The sequence below is a fragment of the Corythoichthys intestinalis genome, chromosome 13 (assembly GCF_030265065.1).
Source record: "Corythoichthys intestinalis isolate RoL2023-P3 chromosome 13, ASM3026506v1, whole genome shotgun sequence".
NCBI classification, from domain to species: domain Eukaryota; kingdom Metazoa; phylum Chordata; class Actinopteri; order Syngnathiformes; family Syngnathidae; genus Corythoichthys; species Corythoichthys intestinalis.
The window spans coordinates 43,927,287-43,948,959 of NC_080407.1; the positions used below are offsets into that span (position 1 = coordinate 43,927,287).

Here is a 21,673-nt window from a genome sequence, read left to right on the forward strand (position 1 = left end):
GTGATCACACATGACTATATTGCATGCCAAGCAGTTATCGCAATTGACCTGCTCCAGACCAATGAGAGTGGGCCAATAGTTGTTCTTAACCAATGCCAGGGCAGCTTTTTCATATGGAGGAAAAACAAACTAGGAGTAGGAGAATAAAATGTCGGCGGTTTCGGAATATTTCAGCGTCGAGGACAATGGCAAGGGATGGACCGCAGCAACAAACCCTGGGCAGTGGGACAGGAAGAGTGAAGTAGCAAGACAGATGTCCGAAAAAAATCACCGAAATTACTTTTGTCTGTAACCTGCCTCTTGCCTTTGTTGAAAGTGTGGAATCCTGCTTTTAATGGGCCACACAGTACCTAAGTATAAGGTCCCAAGTGGGTGAACTTGCAAAATCACAAGGGGTGCAAATACTTCTGCTCCTCACTGTACATACACGTAATAAAACTAAAGAGTTTAAAGCAGAAATGTGAAGTAATTTCATAACATGCCATATAGGGTCACAATTAAAGTAATTAAACATTGTCCAACAAATGAAGCATGAAAAAATAATTTATACGTTGTATATTTGACAAAATAATCGCGCGTTTCTGAAGTTCGAGCCTGAAAGGGGACGAATCCGGAAGTTATACGTCACACTGAGAACAGCGATGGCAGCGCTCCATACGGCCGCCATACAAAGCCCTTCAAACAATGATTCAAACAGCGATATAAGCGATAGATCGAGCACAAGGGACGTGATCCAAGTTTTTGAAGAGTTGGAGGAAGAAGAGGAGGTTGGAATTTTATGTTGGACCTAACATGTATTAGCCAGACGCTAATCAGGATGCAAACAATGTGCCTAGACTACCTGACGTGGAATGGATACAAGACCCATCGAGATTATAAGATTGGAAAGATATAGGCTGTTATTATTTTCATGATTTGAAAATGCAGGCATTTGCACATAATCATATGTTTTTGTCTATCTGATGACATTGTTAAAAAATAATAATCAGACTTCATGTTCATTTTGGCAGATCTGGCAGCTCTCGTGCATATAAAATAATAATATAAAAACGTCGGGGGGAAAGAAGGAGATGAGTCGTTGATGCCTTTCTCCAATTTATTGTGGCAACAATAAGTAAACAAAATAATAGCGGACTGCCGCCACATTCGACCGCGAAGTTTTGCTTCTCGCTGATCTCCTCCTCGCCTCCTACTACTCCAGCGTCTCTTAAACGGATCGTGCATAGTGTCTTGTTATGAGCTTTTTGTTTACAAATGTATCGAACACACGACGTGCTGACAACTTTGTTTCTTTATTAACACATGGAGCTAACAATACAACACAGCTCGGGGCTCTTGGGAGGAAGTGGTTACTAATGGCGTGAGGAAATGTAGTTTTTTCACACAAGCGAACAGATTACAAAGCACCACTTCAGTGTTGTCCCGAGATTACATATCCCATGATTCACTGCGTGACCTGCGGGCTCGCTGATTCGCTGCCAGACACGCTTGTTGGGGTCACCTGTCAGCGACTCTCGTACAGTAAAACACAAACTAGAAGGCTATCAAGGGATCACCGTGAAAAAAACGCAGAACCGTACAAATGCAATGCCATGCTTGAAGCATGAAGGTGGAAATACATAATACAAATACAAATAAATGTGCACAAACTCACCAGCGGTGTTTCTCTCTTACTGCAACATGACCGTGAATTACCGCGACGCCGACCCGCTTATATGCAAATTCACACCCCTTTCCCGACAGTGGATTAACCCTTTCGGACAAGATCGTAGCTGACGCACAATTTAAACACGCTTAACCTAGCGAACGCAACAACAACTACAGTGCCTTGCAAAAGTATTCGGCCTCCTTGAACCCTGCAACCTTTCGCCACATTTCAGGCTTCAAACATAAAGATATAAAATTTTAATTTTTTGTCAAGAATCAACAACAAGTTGAACACAATCGTGAAGTGGAACAAAATTTATTGGATAATTTAAACTTTTTTAACAAATAAAAAACTGAAAAGTGGGGCGTGCAATATTATTCGGCCCCCTTGTGTTAATACTTTGTAGCGCCACCTTTTGCTCCAATTACAGCTGCAAGTCGCTTGGGGTATGTTTCTAGAAGTTTTGCACATCGAGAGACTGACATTCTTGCCCATTCTTCCTTGCAAAACAGCTCGAGCTCAGTGAGGTTGGATGGAGAGTGTTTGTGAACAGCAGTCTTCAGCTCTTTCCACAGATTCTCGATTGGATTCAGGTCTGGACTTTGACTTGGCCATTCTAACACCTGGATACGTTTATTTTTGAACCATTCCATTGTAGATTTGGCTTTATGTTTTGGATCATTGTCCTGTTGGAAGATAAATCTCCGTCCCAGTCTCAGGTCTTGTGCAGATACCAACAGGTTTTCTTCCAGAATGTTCCTGTATTTGGCTGCATCCATCTTCCCGTCAATTTTAACCATCTTCCCTGTCCCTGCTGAAGAAAAGCAGGCCCAAACCATGATGCTGCCACCACCATGTTTGACAGTGGGGATGGTGTGTTCAGGGTGATGAGCTGTGTTGCTTTTACGCCAAACATATCGTTTTGCATTGTGGCCAAAAAGTTCAATTTTGGTTTCATCTGACCGGAGGACCTTCTTCCACATGTTTGGTGTGTCTCCCAGGTGGCTTGTGGCAAACTTTAAACGAGACTTTTTATGGATATCTTTGAGAAATGGCTTTCTTTTGCCACTCTTCCATAAAGGACAGATTTGTGCAGTGTACGACTAATTGGACAGACTCTCCCACCTCAGCTGTAGATCTCTGCAGTTCATCCAGAGTGATCATGGGCCTCTTGGCTGCATCTCTGATCAGTTTTCTCCTTGTTTGAGAAGAAAGTTTGGAAGGACGGCCGGGTCTAGGTAAATTTGCAGTGGTCTGATGCTCCTTCCATTTCAATATGATGGCTTGCACAGCGCTCCTTGAGATGTTTAAAACTTGGGAAATCTTTTTGTATCCAAATCCGGCTTTAAACGTCTCCACAACAGTATCTCGGACCTGCCTGGTGTGTTCCTTGGTTTTTATAATGCTCTCTGCACTTTAAACAGAACCCTGAGACTATCACAGAGCAGGTGCATTTATACGGAGACTTGATTACATACAGGTGGATTCTATTTATCATCATCGGTCATTTAGGACAACATTGGATCATTCAGAGATCCTCACTGAACTTCTGGAGTGAGTTTGCTGCACTGAAAGTAAAGGGGCCGAATAATATTGCACGCCCCACTTTTCAGTTTTTTATTTGTTAAAAAAGTTTAAATTATCCAATAAATGTTGTTCCACTTCACGATTGTGTCCCACTTGTTGTTGATTCTTGACAAAAAAATTAAATTTCATATCTTTATGTTTGAAGCCTGAAATGTAGCGAAAGGTTGCAAGATTCAAGGGGGCCGAATACTTTTGCAAGGCACTGTATGATCGGGGATTGCCACTAGTCAGCTTTCGGCTAACGTCCCTAGCTTATACTGTTCATTCCACAACAGTTGGCAGCTCTGCTTTGATAAAGTCATCAGTCATCTATCTAAAAATCACACTTACTTTTTGGCAAATCCTTGATCATAAGCAGACCGCATAAGGAAGCAGGCATCATCGAAGTGTTTGCAGCAGAGAACACTACTCGATGATGGCGTGAAATTCATTCGTTTCGTACGAACGAAAAAGTTCCATTTACGTGCCCTGCTATCCTTTGGCCACTCATACAACTTTTCGTTTGAGTGAAAACAAAGCATCGCCACACACCGCCGTGGCATCTTACCGAGAAGCAATGCAACAAACAATACTGTTCTATGGCGAACTTCCCTCGCACTTGTAAGTGTGACGTAATTTCCGAAGATTTCCTAAGATTGCCGAAGAAAAGCATTTTCGTTGTCAAGGGCGTTGCTATGGGTTAAAGACTCTGGAAGGGTTGCGTTGAAAAAAATAACAAAAATATGCTTATAACTGTTTAGCCATTGATATTATTCAAAAACATGGTTGGCCAACCTTACTTCACATTACTGCTTTAAGGGGAAACAGCAGTAGAGACAGTTGAGTAACAGCCATTCTAACTGAAATTTGATCAAAGTTCATCTTTAAACCATCCCATCGCTTCAGTGGTACAATTAAGGGCAAAAGATATCCCTGGTTTCTTTTTGTTGGGGTTAAGACTTCTCTCTCCAGCACCGTGAAGTTCAGAGCTGTCAAAAGAAAGACCGTTGGAAGGCTCACACTTACGCGAGTGGAAGTAAAGCTCCTGCTCGCTTTTTAAAAGCCCTTAAAAGGCCAAAGGATGAGAAATGAAAGTGTGTGTGTGTTGGGCTGGGGGCAGACAACTCTGGCTCTGTAAAAAGTGCTGTAAAGACAAAAGCAGATGCTAAATGTATCGTCTCTCCTTTTCAGTTTATAATAGAAGACATGAAGCAGCATCAGACCAACAAGCACAGCAACCTGCACCGCGAGGACCAGCATATCACCGTGGAGGAGCTATGGAAGGGCTGGAAGACCTCAGAAGGTTTCACAACCTAGACAATATACAGAACAAGCACAGGTCTGTTTGTGTGAGATAATCGTACGGTTCTCTGTGTCCATCAGTTCACAACTGGACGGTGGAAGACACGGTGAAGTGGCTGAAGGAGTCGGTGGAGCTGCCCCAGTATGAAAAGAACTTCCGGGATTTCCGCGTCACTGGCAACACATTGCCACGGTTGGTAGACGCCTCTTAATTTGGCACTCATTTAAAGAGACAATGCTGCCCTCTGATGCTTGCAAAACGCAGCGCAGGCATAACGGGGCTAAGACATTGGCCCTTCAGATTTCTCTGATGCCGCATCAGATCGCCTTACAGCCTGAAAATGCGCGTCTTAAAATAGTGCCGAGTCTTAAAGTGAGAAATGTGAAACGCAAGCCGAAATGTTAGTAAAGTACACGACGGTCTGATGGTCTCAAGCAGCGTGTGAATGGGAATGATGAAGGGTTTGGTTTTCCGTCACCGGGTTGAAGCACTGAGGTTTGTCTCGTTCTGTGTTGCAGAATCGCCGCAAATGAGCCATCTTTCCTGTCCATGCAGCTCAAAGTAGCAGACCAGCGACACAAACAAAAACTCAACCTGAAGGCGCTCGACGCGGTCCTGTTTGGCCCGCCGATGCGTAAGCCCTGTCCTTGTACAGTCCATGACAAAAGTCTTGTGGCTTATCCATTTTGTAGAAACAATTGCTAATAACCTGACTTAATAAATCAATTGGTTTCAGAAATGGCTGATATGAAAGCTAAGACCCTCCCAAATGATGTTGAATGTACAAAAATATATTTGTTTCACTGAAAAAAGATTTATCATTTAATGAAGACAAAGGTCAAATTTTGGCAAGACAAAAGTTTTGACACCTACAGAAAGTAGTGTGAAAATTGAACAAAAAGTGTACTTCAAATACAAAAACATGTTACATAACATAAGCGAATTAAGTAGTGGTGCTGTGAGATCCAAATTGAATATTTTGTATGACTTCCATGGGCTTGAAGGACTGCATCCATGCGGTTCGGCAATGATTCATACAATTTATTGATGAAGTCATCAGGAACATCAAAGAAAGCAGTCTTGCATGCCTCCCATAGTTCAGGGTTTCGTCTTCCATGCTTCCTCTTTCATCCTACCCTAGATATGCTCAAATATGTTCATGTCTGGACACTGGGCTGGCCAGTCTTGGAGGATTTTGATCTTCTTTGCCTTGCGGAACTTTGAGGTAGAGATTGAAGTATGCGATGGAGCACCATCCTGCTGCAGAATTTGTCCCTTTTTCTGGTTAGGAATGTAAGAGGCAAGATTTGTTGATATTTCAGACTATTTATGTTGCCATTGAAGTCAGTATACATCTCACTTAATGCAATCATCTGATATGCTTGCAAGCATGACCAGTTCTTTTTCACTGAAACTACTGATAGTTAGTTTTGCCTCAGATAACCATGGACTTTAACTGCCAACCAGCAAGGCTCATGACCTATTTTGCATGATCAATTAATCACCAAACAGACACACCTCCTTTTAAGTACAGCATATAAGCAATGCTGAGCTCTCTGTTCTGTGTGCATTTCTCTACACAGCTTAGTTCTGTCATTGAATGCATCCAGAAATGTCTGAAATTAAAACTGTGCAGTAATGATCTCTTGCCTCCAGTCTTTATTCTGCAATCCAGTCTAGCCGTCTCACCTGAATTGAAAACGATAACGCGGAGGACCCAAAAGACTGCCACCAACACCTTCCAACCTGCAGATCTCTCTCACACTCCCATACTGGATGTAACCCCAGACCATGATTTTGCCACCACCAAACTTCACTGTTTTCTGAGCGAATCTCGGATCCATGCGGGCTCCAGTAGGTCTCCTGCAATATTTGCGGTGACTGTGGTGTAATTCAATGGAAGAGTCATCTGAAAAATCCAACTTTTGCCACTTTTCCAGCGTCCATCCTTTTGACAGGCTGTGGGCCTTGGCAAATGCCACACGGTTTTTTAATTGTCTTTTGTTTAATGCTGGTTTCTGGGCACTGACTCGACCATGGAGGCCATTTCTAGACAGAAATCGACAGACTGTTCTAGTTGACACAGGGACTTTAGTGATCAGGTCTCGTGGTGCTCTGCTGCAGTGGAAAAGTATCAAGATCCTCCAGGACTGGCCAGCCCAGTCTCCAGACATGAACATTATTGAGCATGTCTGGGGTAGGATGAAAGAGGAAGCATGGAAGACGAAATCCAAGAATGATGATGAACTCTGGGAGGCATGCAAGACTGCTTTCTTTTATGTTCCTGTTGACTTCATCAATAAATTGTATGAACCCTTGCCGAAGCCCGTGGATGTCATACAAAATATTAGCCATTCTGAAACCAATTGAATAATTAAAAGTCAGGTTATTAGCAATTGTTTCTACAAAATGGATAAGTGACGACTTTTTTCAGGGACTGTATTGCGTCGTCTTTAGCGCACGTGGCCTGTAAACTTTCCTCCTTTTCGTTAGGTCCTCAACACAACTGGATGAAAGACTTTGTCCTTATGATCTCCATCGTGATCGGCGTTGGCGGCTGCTGGTTTGCTTACATGCAGAACAAGTCCAGCAAGGTGCACATCTCTCAGATGATGAAGGATCTGGATAGCCTTCAAAGGGCTGAGCAAAGCCTCCTCGACCTGCAGAGTCGGTGAGGGAGAGAACTGGAAAAACAAACATGGTTGCTTGGAAACCGCTGTAAATATTCAAATGGGTTTTCCTATCCCTCAGTTTGGAAAAGGCTCAGGAAGAAAACCGGACAGTCATCGTGGAGAAGCAGAATCTGGAGCAGAAGATGAGGGATGAGATCACCGGAGCCAAGAATGAGGCCCACCGACTGAGAGACCTGCGAGAGGGCGCCGAATGTGAGCTCAGTCGGCTCAAATACGCGGAAGAAGAGCTTGTACAGGTAAAGCGTCAAACAGGAAGACGATTAGGCACCTTCTTTAATCAAACCCCTCGCGTAGGTACGAAAGGCCCTCAAGCGAGCAGAGAAGGAGATGCACTCTGAGCGTTCGCTGCCGGAAGCTTTGCAAAAGTGGCTTCAACTCACGCACGAAGTGGAGGTTCAGTACTACAACATCAAGAAGCAGAGTGCCGAGCTACAGCTCTGCGTTGCCAAAGACGAGGTAGACCGCCAGGCGCTTCATTGTTCGCGACAAAGTCTCAACATTTCCATTTTGGACTGCAGGCAGAGAAAATCAAAAAGAAGAGAGGTTCTGTGTTCGGAACTCTTCACGTCGCGCACAGTTCATCGCTGGATGAGGTGGACCACAAGATACTTGAGGCCAAGTAAGTGCACAACATTAGCTTTAAAGATTATTTCCCAGTTGGAACTGGTTTTAAGTGAAGAATTATAAATCACACTGCTGAAGCTAGGTTTTCTTTACTTTAGGAAGTCCTTGTCTGAAGTAACCGCGTGCTTGAGGGAGCGACTGCACCGCTGGCAGCAGATCGAGAGGCTCTGCGGCTTTCCCGTGGTTAACAACTCTGGCCTTCCTAGTCTGACGGCTAGCCTCTACTCTGACCACAGCTGGGTCGTGATGCCGCGCGTCTCCGTCCCGCCGTACCCCATCGCCGGCGGCGTGGATGACCTGGATGAGGACACGCCCCCCATTGTTCCACAATTCACAAGTGAGCAGAGATAGTACAACCCCTAGCAAAAAGTATGGAATCACCAGTCTCGGAAGAGCACTCACTCAGACATTTTATCACGTAGAACAAACTCAGATCAAAAAATAATGAATTAGTTAAAAAGTGCAACTCTTTAGCATTCAGAAACACTAAAAGAAATGAATAAAAAACATTGTGGTGGTCAGTAAATGTTACTGTTATAGAGCAAGTGCAGGGAAATATACAGTATATGGAATCACTCCATTCGGAGGAAAAAATATGGAATCATGAGAAACCAGTGCATTTGCCTGACATGCAGCCCCATATCATCAAGGACTGAGCGAATTTTGATGTTTTCTTCAGTCAGTCTTCTTTGTAAATCTCACTGGAACCGCACCAAACCAAAGTTCCAGCATCATCATCTTGTCAAGAGTCAAGAATCGGCATTGGACAAGGTGATCCAGTCAAGAATCTGCATTGGACAAGGTGATCCAATGCAGATTCTTGACTCTTGGACAAGGTGATCCAGTCAAGAATCTGCATTTGACAAGGTGATCCAATGCAGATTCTTGACTCTTGGACAAGGTGATCCAGTCAAGAATCTGCATTTGACAAGGTGATCCAATGCAGATTCTTGACTCTTGACTCCTTGTCCAATGCAGATTTGTGACACTTGACAAGGTGACGATTGGACAAGGTGACCCAATCAAGAATCTGCATTGGACAAGGTGATCCAATGCAGATTCTTGACTCTTGACAAGGTGATGATGCTGGAACTTTGGTTTGGTGCTGTTCCAGTGAGATTTACAAAGATGACTGCCTGAAGAAAACATCAAAATTCCCTCGGTCCTTGATGATATGGGGTTGCATTTCAGGCAAAGGCACTGGTTTCTCATGATTCTACTGTATATTTTTTTCCTCAGAATGAAGTGATTCCATAGATATTTCCCTGAACTTGCTATATAACAGTAACATTTACTGACCACCACAATGTTTTTTATTCATTTCTTTTAGTGTTTCTGAATGCTAAAGAGTTGCACTTTTGAACATTCATTATTTTATCAAGTTTTTCATCTGAATTTGTTCTACATGATAAAATGTCTGAGTGCTCGTCCGAGACTGGTGATCCCATACTTTTTGCTAGGGTTTGTAGTATGAATGGTTATTTTTCCAGTTATTCCTTCTAAATCCATGATATCTATTATTTAAAGCCACCATGATGCGGCAACCGCTGACTCGCAACAGCAGCTCGTGCCGCTCACGGCGGAGCCTCGTGAGTTCTCCGTCGTCCTCCACGATGTCCCCAGATCCGGACCTGCTGTCCATGGCGGGATCTTCCATTTGCTATCACCTCGAGGCAGATGACGAACACCTCATGTTCGGCTCTGATAGAAGGGGGTATGTAGTGGGAACGGAGAAAAGAGAACCTCTGTTCTCTGTAAAGAGCGTAGTTTCTAATACTTTCATGTCCCCCAGCGAACCCACCCAGGATGGCAGCCCAAGCGGGGACACTTTAAACTCCTCGATGGGTCGTAAACCGCCGCACTTGGTGAGCCTGGATACCCCGTATCGCAAGATTTCCCGTGAGGAACTGCTACTGTTCAGCCAGAGCCAAGAGTTCCCCGTGTCCACCAGCATCACTTGCAATAGCAGGGACTCCACCCCACCTTCTTTGCCCCCTACACCTGCCACCACCCCGTCAGGCCCGCCGTCCACCTCGCCCTCCCCGGACCTCACCCGCATCTCGCCGGAGACCAAGGCCGAAACACCTTCCGCGGGGAAGAGCGCATACAACGGCGTTCTGGAGAAGTCTTACAGCTTCGGCACGCTGCCCGCCGGCATGCTTCCTGCCGTTGGCCGTTACCCGTCCCTCACCTCCCTGGACTCGGAGGGCCGCAGTGTGGGGCGGGAGCACAAGCTCCTGAGTACCTCCTCCCAGGACTCCAGTGACAACGGAGAGAAAGTCAAGCGCTCCTCCTCCAAAATTAAAAGCTTATTTAAAAAGAAAAAATAAAAACTTGCAGAGTGCAGTCGCGTGCGTGACAGGAACAAAAACAAGGACACCACCGGAAGCTTTTACAACCCCCAGCTCTTGATCTACCATAAACCACGGAATGTAGCTCAGTCTGGTCGCCTTATTTGTTCCACTAATGCCTTTCCGAGGCCGTACGTCACGCCGCAACGGAAGCCGGTCAATTTATTTCCAAGCACATGACTTTTGCGACAACGGCACACTCCTTGACAAAAAAGGGCGGAATATTTCCATGGACACACACCCACACGATTTAAGGATTGGGCTGCTCCTGAGCACTTGATTTTCTGTTATGTCGTGAAAAACTAAACAAAAAGATCCTGCTAAAAGGTTTGTTGCACTACTTCTTCATATGGAGTTGATATTCATGAAAAGGTCACGTGACGCCACTTTAATGTTGACACTCGTATATATGTTTTCTCCCCGTTTTGTTTGAGTTCTTTTAGTCGGGGGAGATCCTAAAGTTGTAATCTTGCACTACTTGATTCCCTTCCCTCCGTCCTATAGTTTTCTGTTTCCTTCAGATTTACATTAACTCATTGACTGCCATTGACGGATATGGACGTCCTATCCAATTTGATTGTGAATGTAAATCAGTTTGTCACAAGTAGACGTCCAATCCATTTGAAGCGGGAGGGTTGGCAGCGAATGAACGAATGCTACGTTTAGCACCGTCGATATACACAGTGTATCACAAAAGTTGCAAAAACTTGCATTTCTGCAGATATTTATCTTTTCATGGGACAACACTGACAAGAGGACACTTTGACACAATGAAAGGTAGTCTGTGTGCAGCTTGTATAATAGAATTTATTTTCCCCTCAAAATAACTCAAAATATAGCAATTAATATCTAAACCATTGGCAACAAAAGTGAGTACACCCCTTAGAAACTACATCCCTAAACGTCCAAATTGAGTACTGCTTGTCATTTTCCCTCTAACTTGCTCGCCGCTGGGCGGGTTGCCGATCGGCGAAGACAATCGAAAACCCTGCCGCCGTGTAGCATGATCGGGGCTAGTTTTGTGTGATTTTTCGCTTTGAAAAGTGAAAATAAGACTAAGACGTCACTCTCGGATTAGCATGTTGGCTACCTGTCTCGCCTCTTGGTATGTTTACATTCTCCGAAGCCGGGGCCGGGAAATTACAAAAGCCGGACTAACTACGGTGGCATAAAATATCATTTGGGATGTGCGACAGTAAAGGTGAAGTGGACGGTTTTGACCATGTCCAAATTGAGTACTGCTTGTCATTTTCCCTCCAAAATGTCATGTGACTCGTTACAGGAGTGCTGTCAGCATTGCTGCAGAGTTTGAAGAGGTGGGGGGTCAGCCTGTTAGTGCTCAGACCATACGCCGTACCCTGCATCAAATTGGTGTGCATGGCTGTCACCCCAGGAGGAAGCCTCTTCTGAAGACGATACACAAAAAGCCCGCCCGTCTCATCAGACCATAGGACATGGTTCCAGTAATCCATGTGCTTTGTTGACATGTCTTCAGCAAACTGATTGCGGGCTTTACTGTCCGCAGCAGGGGAACGAGCTGTAACTTGCTCGCCGCTGGGCGGGTTGCTGATCGGTGAAAAAAATCGACAACCCCGCCGCCATGTGAGATGATCGGGGCCAGTTTTGTGTGACTTTTCGCTTCGAAAAGTGAAAATAAGACTGAGTCGTCACTCGGGTCGGATTAGCATGTTGGCTACCTGTCACGCCTCTTGGTATGTTTACATTCTCCGAAGCAGGGGCCGGGAAATGACAAAAGCCGGACTAACTACGGTGGCATAAAATATCGCTCGAGAGGTGCGACAGTATAGGTGAAATGGACGGTTTAGACCATGACCAAATTGAGTACTGCTTGTCATTTTCCCTCCAAGGTGGGGGGTCAGCCTGTTAGTGCTCAGACCATACGCCGTACTCTGCATCAAATTGGTGTGCATGGCTGTCACCCCAGGAGGAAGCCTCTTCTGAAGACGGTACAGAAGAAAGCCCGTCCGTCTTATCAGACCATAGGACATGTTTCCAGTAATCCATGTGCTTTGTTGACATGTCTTCAGCAAACTGATTGCGGGGTTTACTGTCCGCAGCAGGGGAACAAGCTGTAACTTGCTCGCCGCTGGGCGGGTTGCCGATCGGCGAAGAAAATCGACAACCCCGCCGCCGTGTGATATGATCGGGGCTAGTTTTGTGTGATTTTTCGCTTCAAAAGGCTACAAAAAGATTGCCAACACCCTGAGATGTCACTCGGGTCAGATTAGCATGTCGGCAACCGGCCACGCCTCTTAGTTTGTTTACTTTATCCGAAGCCGGGGCAGGGAAATGACAAAAGCCGGACTAACTACGGTGGCATAAAATACCGTTTGGGAGGTGCGACAGTAAAGGTGAAGTGGACGGTTCTGACCAGGGGTGCCCAAAGATCAGCTCATCAGCAAGCTTTGCAGGAGCCTGCCAACGATCCTCATTATTTGATTCAGGTGTGTTGGAGGAGGGAGACATGGAAAACAAGCTGGATAGGGGCTCTCGAAGACCGGACTTGGGCACCCCTGGTTTTGACCATGTCCAAATTGAGTACTGCTGTCATTTTCCCTCCAAAATGTCATGTGACTTGTTACAGGACTGCAGTCAGCATTGCTGCAGAGATTGAAGAGGTGGGGGGTCAGACTCTTAGTGCTCAGACCATACGCCGGACTCTACATCAAATTGGTGTGCATCGCTGTCACCCCAGGAGGAAGCCTCTTCTGAAGACGGTACACAGGAAAGCCCACAAACAGTTTGCTGAAGACAGGTCAACAAAGCACATGGATTACTGGAACCATGTCCTATGGTCTGATGAGATGAAGATTAATTTGTTTTATTCCGACGGTCTCAAGCATGTGTGGCAGCGACCAGGTGAGGCGACAAAAATAAGTGTGTCATGCCTACAGTCAAGCATGGTGGTGGGAATGACCCCCCCACCTCTTCAATCTCTGCAGCAATGCTGACAGCACTCCTGTAACGAGTAACATGATATTTTGGAGGGAAAATGACAAGCAGTACTCAACTTGGACATTTAGGGATGTACGTAGTTTCTAAGGGGTGTACCCAATTTTGTTGCCACCTGTTTAGATATTAATGGCTATATTTGAGTTATTTTGAGGGGAAAATAAATTAATTCTATTATATAAGCTGCACACAGACTTCTTTTCATTGTGTCAAAGTGTCATTTTGTCAGAGTTGTCCCATGAAAAGGTATACTTGAATACCTGCAGAAATGCGAGGAGTGTAATCACTTTTGTGATACACTGTAATATCATATACCTTAATTTTTGGACACCTGACTATAAGCCGTCACCCACCAAATGTAACACGAATACAACATTTGTTCATAGATAAGCCGTACTGGCTATAAGCCGCAGTTGTCCTCACTCTGTTATGGAATATTTACACCAAAACCTATTTACTAGTAACACTTTATTTGACAGCGGTATCATACGACTGTCATAAGACCAAATGAACCACCATGAAATCAATTGGCTGCAAAGCTTCATAATTTCAAGAAGCTTCATTTGTCCATCACTGCTCCCTTGGGGGAGACAGTCAAACTCTGCTGCCACCTGCTGTCAAAAGTGTTGTTGCCAAACATGCCTCCTAGCATGCGTTGCAGCACTCCAGATGTAAATAACAATCAAAATTCATAATATGTTATGCTAATTATTTATTCAGTTACTGTTCTAGTTCTTTAATAGCTAGTTATGGTATTTGGTAAAACTATTTGAAAGTGGCGCCATAAGACTGTCATTAGACAATCATAACTATGACATGATACTGTCAAGAGCATTAATGAATGCTTATAACAGATGTCATTAGGGCTGCAGCTATCGATTATTTTAGTAGTCAATTAATCGATTAACTATTTAGCTCGAATAAAGGAGTAATCGGATAAGGACCATCAAAAATTAAAATACTTGAGCTGAGCCTCAAACGGTATAAAAACAAATAAAACAGGATCCATGTACAACAAAAGAGCAGTTAGCTAAGTTACTAACACTACTACTAACAGTCCACTAGCTTAAATGCTACAAAATGCGAACTTTTTTTTTACAACGCTCTAAATAGTTCAGACAGATATTCCCACAAAAAATGGCTAAATATACCAATAAACTAAATTACGAATGCATTAAAAAACATTAGCTCAAACAAAAACCTATGTTGGTCTTAACAGTGGAGCAGATGGATTCAGCCATGCGAAATGAGGTAGACCAGAGGGCCGTGTATCCACCCAAATCAATAAAACTAAATGCAAACACTTTCAAAACAAACCATTACGATGCCACTTTAATTAAACGAATACTCAAAGCAAACAAATTTAATTCAAATCTTTTTTTCTAATCGAATTCTCGAATTAATCGTTTAATCATTGCAACACGAGAAGCCATTTAGTGTTATCCTCACTTTTGAATGGATGTAAAAGATCACATTTAATGACGTCTGTCCATAGACTTCATAACCTATTGACATGACATGGGAAACGGGGCAGATTCGTTGGGGGCCTGTTTTCAAAAACCTCAAATATTTTCAAAACCAAAGCTGCTACCGACCAAAAAACCAAAACAGACGCCTAGCCATATATGAGTCTCCATGAGCAGCGGCATCAAAAAATTCAAAATCGTTCCCTTATAAAATCCCGATTAATTATTTTTATATAAGTATAAATGGCTATAAAAGTCTCAGATTTTACACTAGATGCACAAAAATCAACAAATGCAGAGATAATCACCTATATTTTCAGGATCAATATTTAACATATCATATAAGTTTTTGACCAAAACTTACCAACTTAATTTTTTTATTCACTGCAAGTTTTCAACAGCTAATAAATGACTCAATTTAACATAAGAAACTTAATACTTGAGGAAAACATGCAGAATGAATTATGATTATGAATAAAATCTATATACAATCACACCTTATTATATAATCGAATACCCTTTAATAATCATTATACACTATATACTGTTAGCGAATGAGGCTAGCGGCCGCCTGACGTAAACAGCTTTTCTTGCAAAAAATTCTTGTGAATAAATGCTTCACTCCCTGAATTCTTCACAGATATGGACGTAAAACAGTTTTGATTCTTGGTTAAAAACAAAGAAACTGTGTAGTAACCGTTTATTTTACATATATTGTCGAAGTACAATGCTACTCGGTTAGCGACTGAGGCTAGCGGCCGCCTGGCGTAAACAGAGCTTTTCTGGCGAAAAATTCTTGTGAATAAATGCTTAACTCCCTGATTTCTTCATAGATATGGACGTAAAACAGTTTCGCTTCTTGGTCAAAAGCAAAGAAACCGGGTAGTTAGCGTTTACGTATATTGTCGAAGTACAATGCTACTCTGTTAGCGAATGAGGCTAGCGGCTGCCTGACATAAACAGAGCTTTTCTGGTGAAAATTCTTGTGAATAAATGCCTAAATCCCCGAATTCTTCATTGATATGGACGTAAAACAGTCTCGATTCTTGGTTAAAAGCAAAAAAACGTGCAGGGAGCATTTATTTTGCGTAAATATTGCCAACTATGAGGCTAGTCAGTTACGGAAATTAGCCGCCTCCATGTGTGAACAAAGAAAAAAAATTCCTGCGAATAAATGCTTCAATCACGAATGCATGGTACGGAAAATATTTACCTTGAATCCTCGAACAAATCACTCCTGAGACAATCCTTCCTGTTTATATGCGGTAAAGCTTTCGTAGTTCTTAAAAAATCCAAGCTTAAATCCGACATGAGCGTGTGCAGTCTTCGGCTATCACTAAATGAAGCTCGGCCCCCTCTGATAAGTCGTTAGCATTCAGTAATGCCCATGATAGTTTCATGTCATAACTATGACGGTTTTATGACAGTCTTATGACACCGTTGTTAAATAATGTGTTACCAAATACCATAACTAGCAATGAATGAAACAACATCGAACAGTAACTGAAGACATAATTAGCACAGAACATGAATTTTGATTGTTATTTACATCCGTCGCGCTGTAGCGGCTTATAGTTTGATAATTAACAGTCATAATAATATAAACCTTTGACTAACTACAACAACACATACTCCACTGGCAGTCAATGAGTTAAGGTGTCCCGGCTAATTCTCGATTTTAAAGGACACACAAGTGCCGGGAAGTGTGTCTGTGCTGTGATGACGTGTCTGTATCAGACACTTTAAGCCCCACCCCCTCGCAAAAAATGACCCCGACGCAATACGGACCTCCTCGCGTGATGATGTCATACCTTCTCACCAACCATTTCACGAGGTGAATAGGAAGCTGTTTACGTATGCGGCAGGATGACATATCAACGCAATTCTGATGATGGACTAAACAGCACACGTCGAAGGAAAACCGGGGAGAAAGGTCAACGACACACTAGTGTTTTTGAGAACATTATTTGTGTGAACATTTGTATACTGTAGAAGAATTAATAAAAAATGAGACAAACGGCGTCGGCAGTGAAGTGATTTTTAGTGATCAAGTGGTATAATTGTTTGGGGTATTGACGGGTCAGATCGGTCATGCACTGCGCCTTGCATTCAAGTAGGGGGCCACCCACATCAAGAGGAGCTATTAAAAATCACGCATGCAGCGATCTAACGCCGGATTTCTGTTGAAAAAGTACTAAAGCTGTACTGCATACAAACAGGAAGGATTGTCTTAGGAGTGATTTGTTTGAAGATTCAAGGTAATTATATTTTTCGGACCATGCATGCATTTTGAAACATGGTGAAAAAAAATTAATGGGAGAAATTAGCGGCTACTGCATTGGCATCATAGTTTGCGATATTTAAGTAAAATAAATGCTAACTGCACATTTTTTGTTGTTGCTTATAACCAAGATTCGAGACTGTTTTACGCCTATATCTATAAAGAATTAGGGGGGTTAAGCATTTATTAACAAGAATTTTCACCTGAAAAGCTCTGTTTACATTAGGCGGCCGCTAGCTACATTTACTAACAGACTAGCATTGTACTTAGACATACAGTGCCTTGCAAAAGTATTCGGCCCCCTTGAATCTTGCAACCTTTCGCCACATTTCAGGCTTCAAACATAAAGATATGAAATGTATTTTTTTTGTCAAGAATCAACAACAAGTAGGACACAATCGTGAAGTGGAACAACATTTATTGGATAATTTAAACTTTTTTAACAAATAAAAAACTGAAAAGTGGGGCGTGCAATATTATTCCGCCCCTTTACTTTCAGTGCAGCAAACTCACTCCAGAAGTTCAGTGAGGATCTCTGAATGATCCAATGTTGTCCTAAATGACCGATGATGATAAATAGAATCCCCCTGTGTGTAATCAAGTCTCCGTATAAATGCACCTGCTCTGTGATAGTCTCAGGGTTCTGTTTAAAGTGCAGAGAGCATTATGAAAACCAAGGAACACACCAGGCAGGTCCGAGATACTGTTGTGGAGAAGTTTAAAGCCGGATTTGGATACAAAAAGATTTCCCAAGCTTTAAACATCTCAAGGAGCACTGTGCAAGCCATCATATTGAAATGGAAGGAGCATCAGACCACTGCAAATCTACCAAGACCCGGCCGCCCTTCCAAACTTTCTTCTCAAACAAGGAGAAAACCGATCAGAGATGCAGTCAAGAGGCCCATGATCACTCTGGATGAACTGCAGAGATCTACAGCTGAGGTGGGAGAGTCTGTCCATAGGACAACAATCAGTCGTACATTGCACAAATCTGGCCTTTATGGAAGAGTGGCAAGAAGAAAGCCATTTCTCAAAGATATCCATAAAAAGTCTCGTTTAAAGTTTGCCACAAGCCACCTGGGAGACACACCAAACATGTGGAAGAAGGTGCTCTGGTCAGATGAAACCAAAATTGAACTTTTTGGCCACAATGCAAAACGATATGTTTGGCGTAAAAGCAACACAGCTCATCACCCTGAACACACCATCCCCACTGTCAAACATGGTGGTGGCAGCATCATGGTTTGGGCCTGCTTTTCTTCAGCAGGGACAGGGAAGATGGTTAAAACTGACAGGAAGATGGATGCAGCCAAATACAGGAACATTCTGGAAGAAAACCTGTTGGTATCTGCACAAGACCTGAGACTGGGACGGAGATTTATCTTCCAACAGGACAATGATCCAAAACATAAAGCCAAATCTACAATGGAATGGTTCAAAAATAAACGTATCCAGGTGTTAGAATGGCCAAGTCAAAGTCCAGACCTGAATCCAATCGAGAATCTGTGGAAAGAGCTGAAGACTGCTGTTCACAAACACTCTCCATCCAACCTCACTGAGCTCGAGCTGTTTTGCAAGGAAGAATGGGCAAGAATGTCAGTCTCTCGATGTGCAAAACTGATAGAAACATACCCCAAGCGACTTGCAGCAGTAATTGGAGCAAAAGGTGGCGCTACAAAGTATTAACGCAAGGGGGCCGAATAATATTGCACGCCCCACTTTTCAGTTTTTTTATTTGTTAAAAAAAGTTTAAATTATCCAATAAATTTTGTTCCACTTCACGATTGTGTCCCACTTGTTGTTGATTCTTGACAAAAAATTAAAATTTTATATCTATGTTTGAAGCCTGAAACGTGGCGAAAGGTTGCAAGGTTCAAGGGGGCCGAATACTTTTGCAAGGCACTGTACGTAAAATAAGTGTTAACTACACGGTTTTTTTTGGGGTGCTTTTAACCAAGAATCGAGGCTGTTTTACGTCCATATAAAGAATTCGGGGGTTTAAGCATTTACTCACAAGAATTTTCACCGGAAAAGCTCTGTTTACATTAAGCGGCTGCTAGCTACATTTACTAACAGACTAGCATTGTACTTCGACATATTTACGTAAACTAAATGCTAACTGCGTGGTTTTTTTTGCTTTTAACCAAGAATCGAGACTGTTTTACATCCATATCTATAAAGAATTCAGGGATTTAAGCATTTATAAGAAAAAAGCTCTTTCTCTGAGATTCCAATCGGTCACCTTTGACGGCCTCGCCAACTAGTGATGTGTCTTTTGCGAACGAACCGGCTCTTAGAGCCGGCTCTTTGAAGTGAACCACGGGAGCCGCTCCTAATAGGAGCTGACTTTTTTTTTTTCGAACGAACCGGCTCTTAGAGCCGGCTCTTTGAAGTGAACCACGGGAGCCGCTCCTAATAGGAGCTGACTTTTTTTTTTTCTCCTGTTTTTTCCCCCCTTTCAGTTAAAGCCGCACGTGATTGGTCAAGATCTGTGGTAGAAGAGGGAGGGGAGGGTTACACACACACGCTGCAGTGAGAAGGGGCAGGGGTTAGATATATACTAATCTATATATAATATACTTAGATAATATATGGTTATGATCTGTTTTTTCTTAATGCCAATCTTCGCTAAAGATTAACTAAAACTTTTCAATGGATGCTGCTTTTTTCTTTTTGTTTTACAAAATTTAATTTATAATTTGTTGTGTGGTAATCAAAGCTTACTTGTGTTGTTTTACTGTAAATAGTTAAAAGCTTATAAATATACACAATCTAAATTGGAACTTTTTGTTGACCTTTTTTGAGATGGGTCTTTGTTTTTGTATTTTGTAATTTATTTTTTGTAGCACTCCATGTTGTACTCCATGTTGAGTATGTTCAGAAGAATACAAATAAAGCTATATAAATGATAAACATTTGATATACTGTACATTTTTTACATTAGTAATTCGTTTTACACATAATTTTACATTACTTTTTGGTACTAAATTAATTTATGCAACTAAAAAACTGGGGAGCCATTTGGGAGCCAAAAGTGAGTTCAGCCAAAAGAACCGGCTCTCTAAAAATAGCCGGTATTCCCATCACTATCGCCAACAATGCAGGCCTCCTATTTTTCGGCCCCACGCCCCATGTCCCGTCAATACATTATGAAGTCTCTGGTTTGGGTAGCCACTGCTGTGAGAATTTTCCGGAAGCCTTTGCGCTTTTGCGTTGAAGCCACACGGGGGCAGCAGAGCACCACGGTAGATCGGATAAACGGATGACTCACAATCTAAAATCAGAGTTTGATTTTGTTTAACTTCATGATGCTTGAATTGATGTTGAACGAATACATATTTAAAATATTGGAGAAATACGTAAGTAACTAATAATACAAAAATACGAAATATGGAAAGTGAAATTGGCAAAAAAACTACAAGTTGACATTCGAAAGTCCTCAGATAAATTGGAAAAAAAAAAAATTGGTGGGGAAACTTTTGAGATGAAAAAAACATTTAGAGATTTCTCAATTTTACTTAATTACATCTTTCTATGTATTTCTAGTATTGATTTATTTTCTATGTATTACTTCTGTTGTTGTTGTAAACTTGTCCTGTTCAGCTAATTTACTAGGACAATGGAAGTTTCAGTGTCCGGTTGGTCTGAACAGTTTTAATGCTTCACATTGAGATTATGACATACTTCCATTGTGATTATTCAACATACCTCATTTATTATGACAAAGCAGCGAACAGGAAGGGGTTATGGGGGAACAGAAGAAAAGAAACACAAGAAAAGAAAGAAAAGAAACACAAACAATAACAAGAAATACATTGAACGCCTACACTAACTATGAATATGTTGGTGGTATCGTCAGCTAAATGTATTTCCGGTTGACACCATGCGGGGGGGCCTGTTGACCAGGGAAAGAAGGGGAGGGTGTGGGGGAGTCTATAAGCTAAATGATTGGGAGGGGTGGAGTGTACACAAATCAGCTCTGTGATCTAGAAAGACAGCCATGCAGACGAGCGGAGACGCCACACAGGGCGCCACACAGGGCGCCACCCCAGGGCCCCGGCCCCCACCCAGCCAGCCCGTGGATGGTGGGCGGGCGGGGGGTTGGAGGGAGAGGCAGCGCAGTCATCCCTCCTCCCGCAGCCCAGCAGAGGGCCCATCGTCACCCCCCTGGCCACCCGTGCCCCCATCAACCGGCCTTATTATTTTATCATTATTATTTATTATTATTTTGTATTTTAAAAATCTTAGCTGTATCTTTGTGCTCCATTTTATATGTATTACTTTATTATTTTATAACATATATTTTAGTGTTTAGTGTTTTTTAAATATATTTTTTATTATTTGAATATATATATATTTATTCAGGTGCTTGGATCATGTCCAGCAGGAAACGCAAAATTACCATAGTTTAAACATCAACATTATTTTTCATTTTCATTATTTTTAATATTAATATTTAAGAAGTTTATATTTTCATATCAACTTATTTAAAAATATATTTATATATTTACACACATATACATACATGTGATTATTTATGAACATACACACACATACAGACATACTATATATCTTTTTATTCAGGCGTTTGGATCATGTCCAGCAGGTGGCGCAAAATTACCATAGTTTAAACAGCAACATTATTTTTTATTATTATTTTTAATATTAACTAATATTTAATAAGTTAATGTTTTTATATTAACTTATTTAATAACATATTATATATATATATATATATATATATATATATATACAGTATATACACATA

The 21,673-nt window shown here is 42.2% G+C and overlaps 2 protein-coding genes across 5 annotated transcripts in view; one reads left to right on the forward strand and one right to left on the reverse strand.

The window, feature by feature from the left end:
* The window catches only part of stim2b (stromal interaction molecule 2b), a 42,295-nt gene extending 31,359 nt beyond the window's left edge, over positions 1-10,936 (forward strand). Inside the window, exons 3-12 of one of the 2 annotated variants that reach the window (XM_057855191.1) lie at positions 4,406-4,517; positions 4,598-4,709; positions 5,036-5,151; positions 7,011-7,188; positions 7,269-7,446; positions 7,505-7,666; positions 7,729-7,829; positions 7,933-8,171; positions 9,362-9,548; positions 9,627-10,936. In XM_057855191.1, coding sequence (XP_057711174.1) covers positions 4,406-4,517; positions 4,598-4,709; positions 5,036-5,151; positions 7,011-7,188; positions 7,269-7,446; positions 7,505-7,666; positions 7,729-7,829; positions 7,933-8,171; positions 9,362-9,548; positions 9,627-10,164 — 1,923 coding nt within the window. In that variant the 3' untranslated portion in view covers positions 10,165-10,936. Of the gene's footprint in view, positions 1-4,405; positions 4,518-4,597; positions 4,710-5,035; positions 5,152-7,010; positions 7,189-7,268; positions 7,447-7,504; positions 7,667-7,728; positions 7,830-7,932; positions 8,172-9,361 lie in introns of both variants that reach the window. The other variant, XM_057855190.1, reaches the window with a different exon arrangement.
* LOC130928518 (uncharacterized) overlaps positions 1-21,673 on the reverse strand; it is a 407,312-nt gene that overhangs the window by 102,840 nt on the left and 282,799 nt on the right. The window lies entirely within an intron of this gene.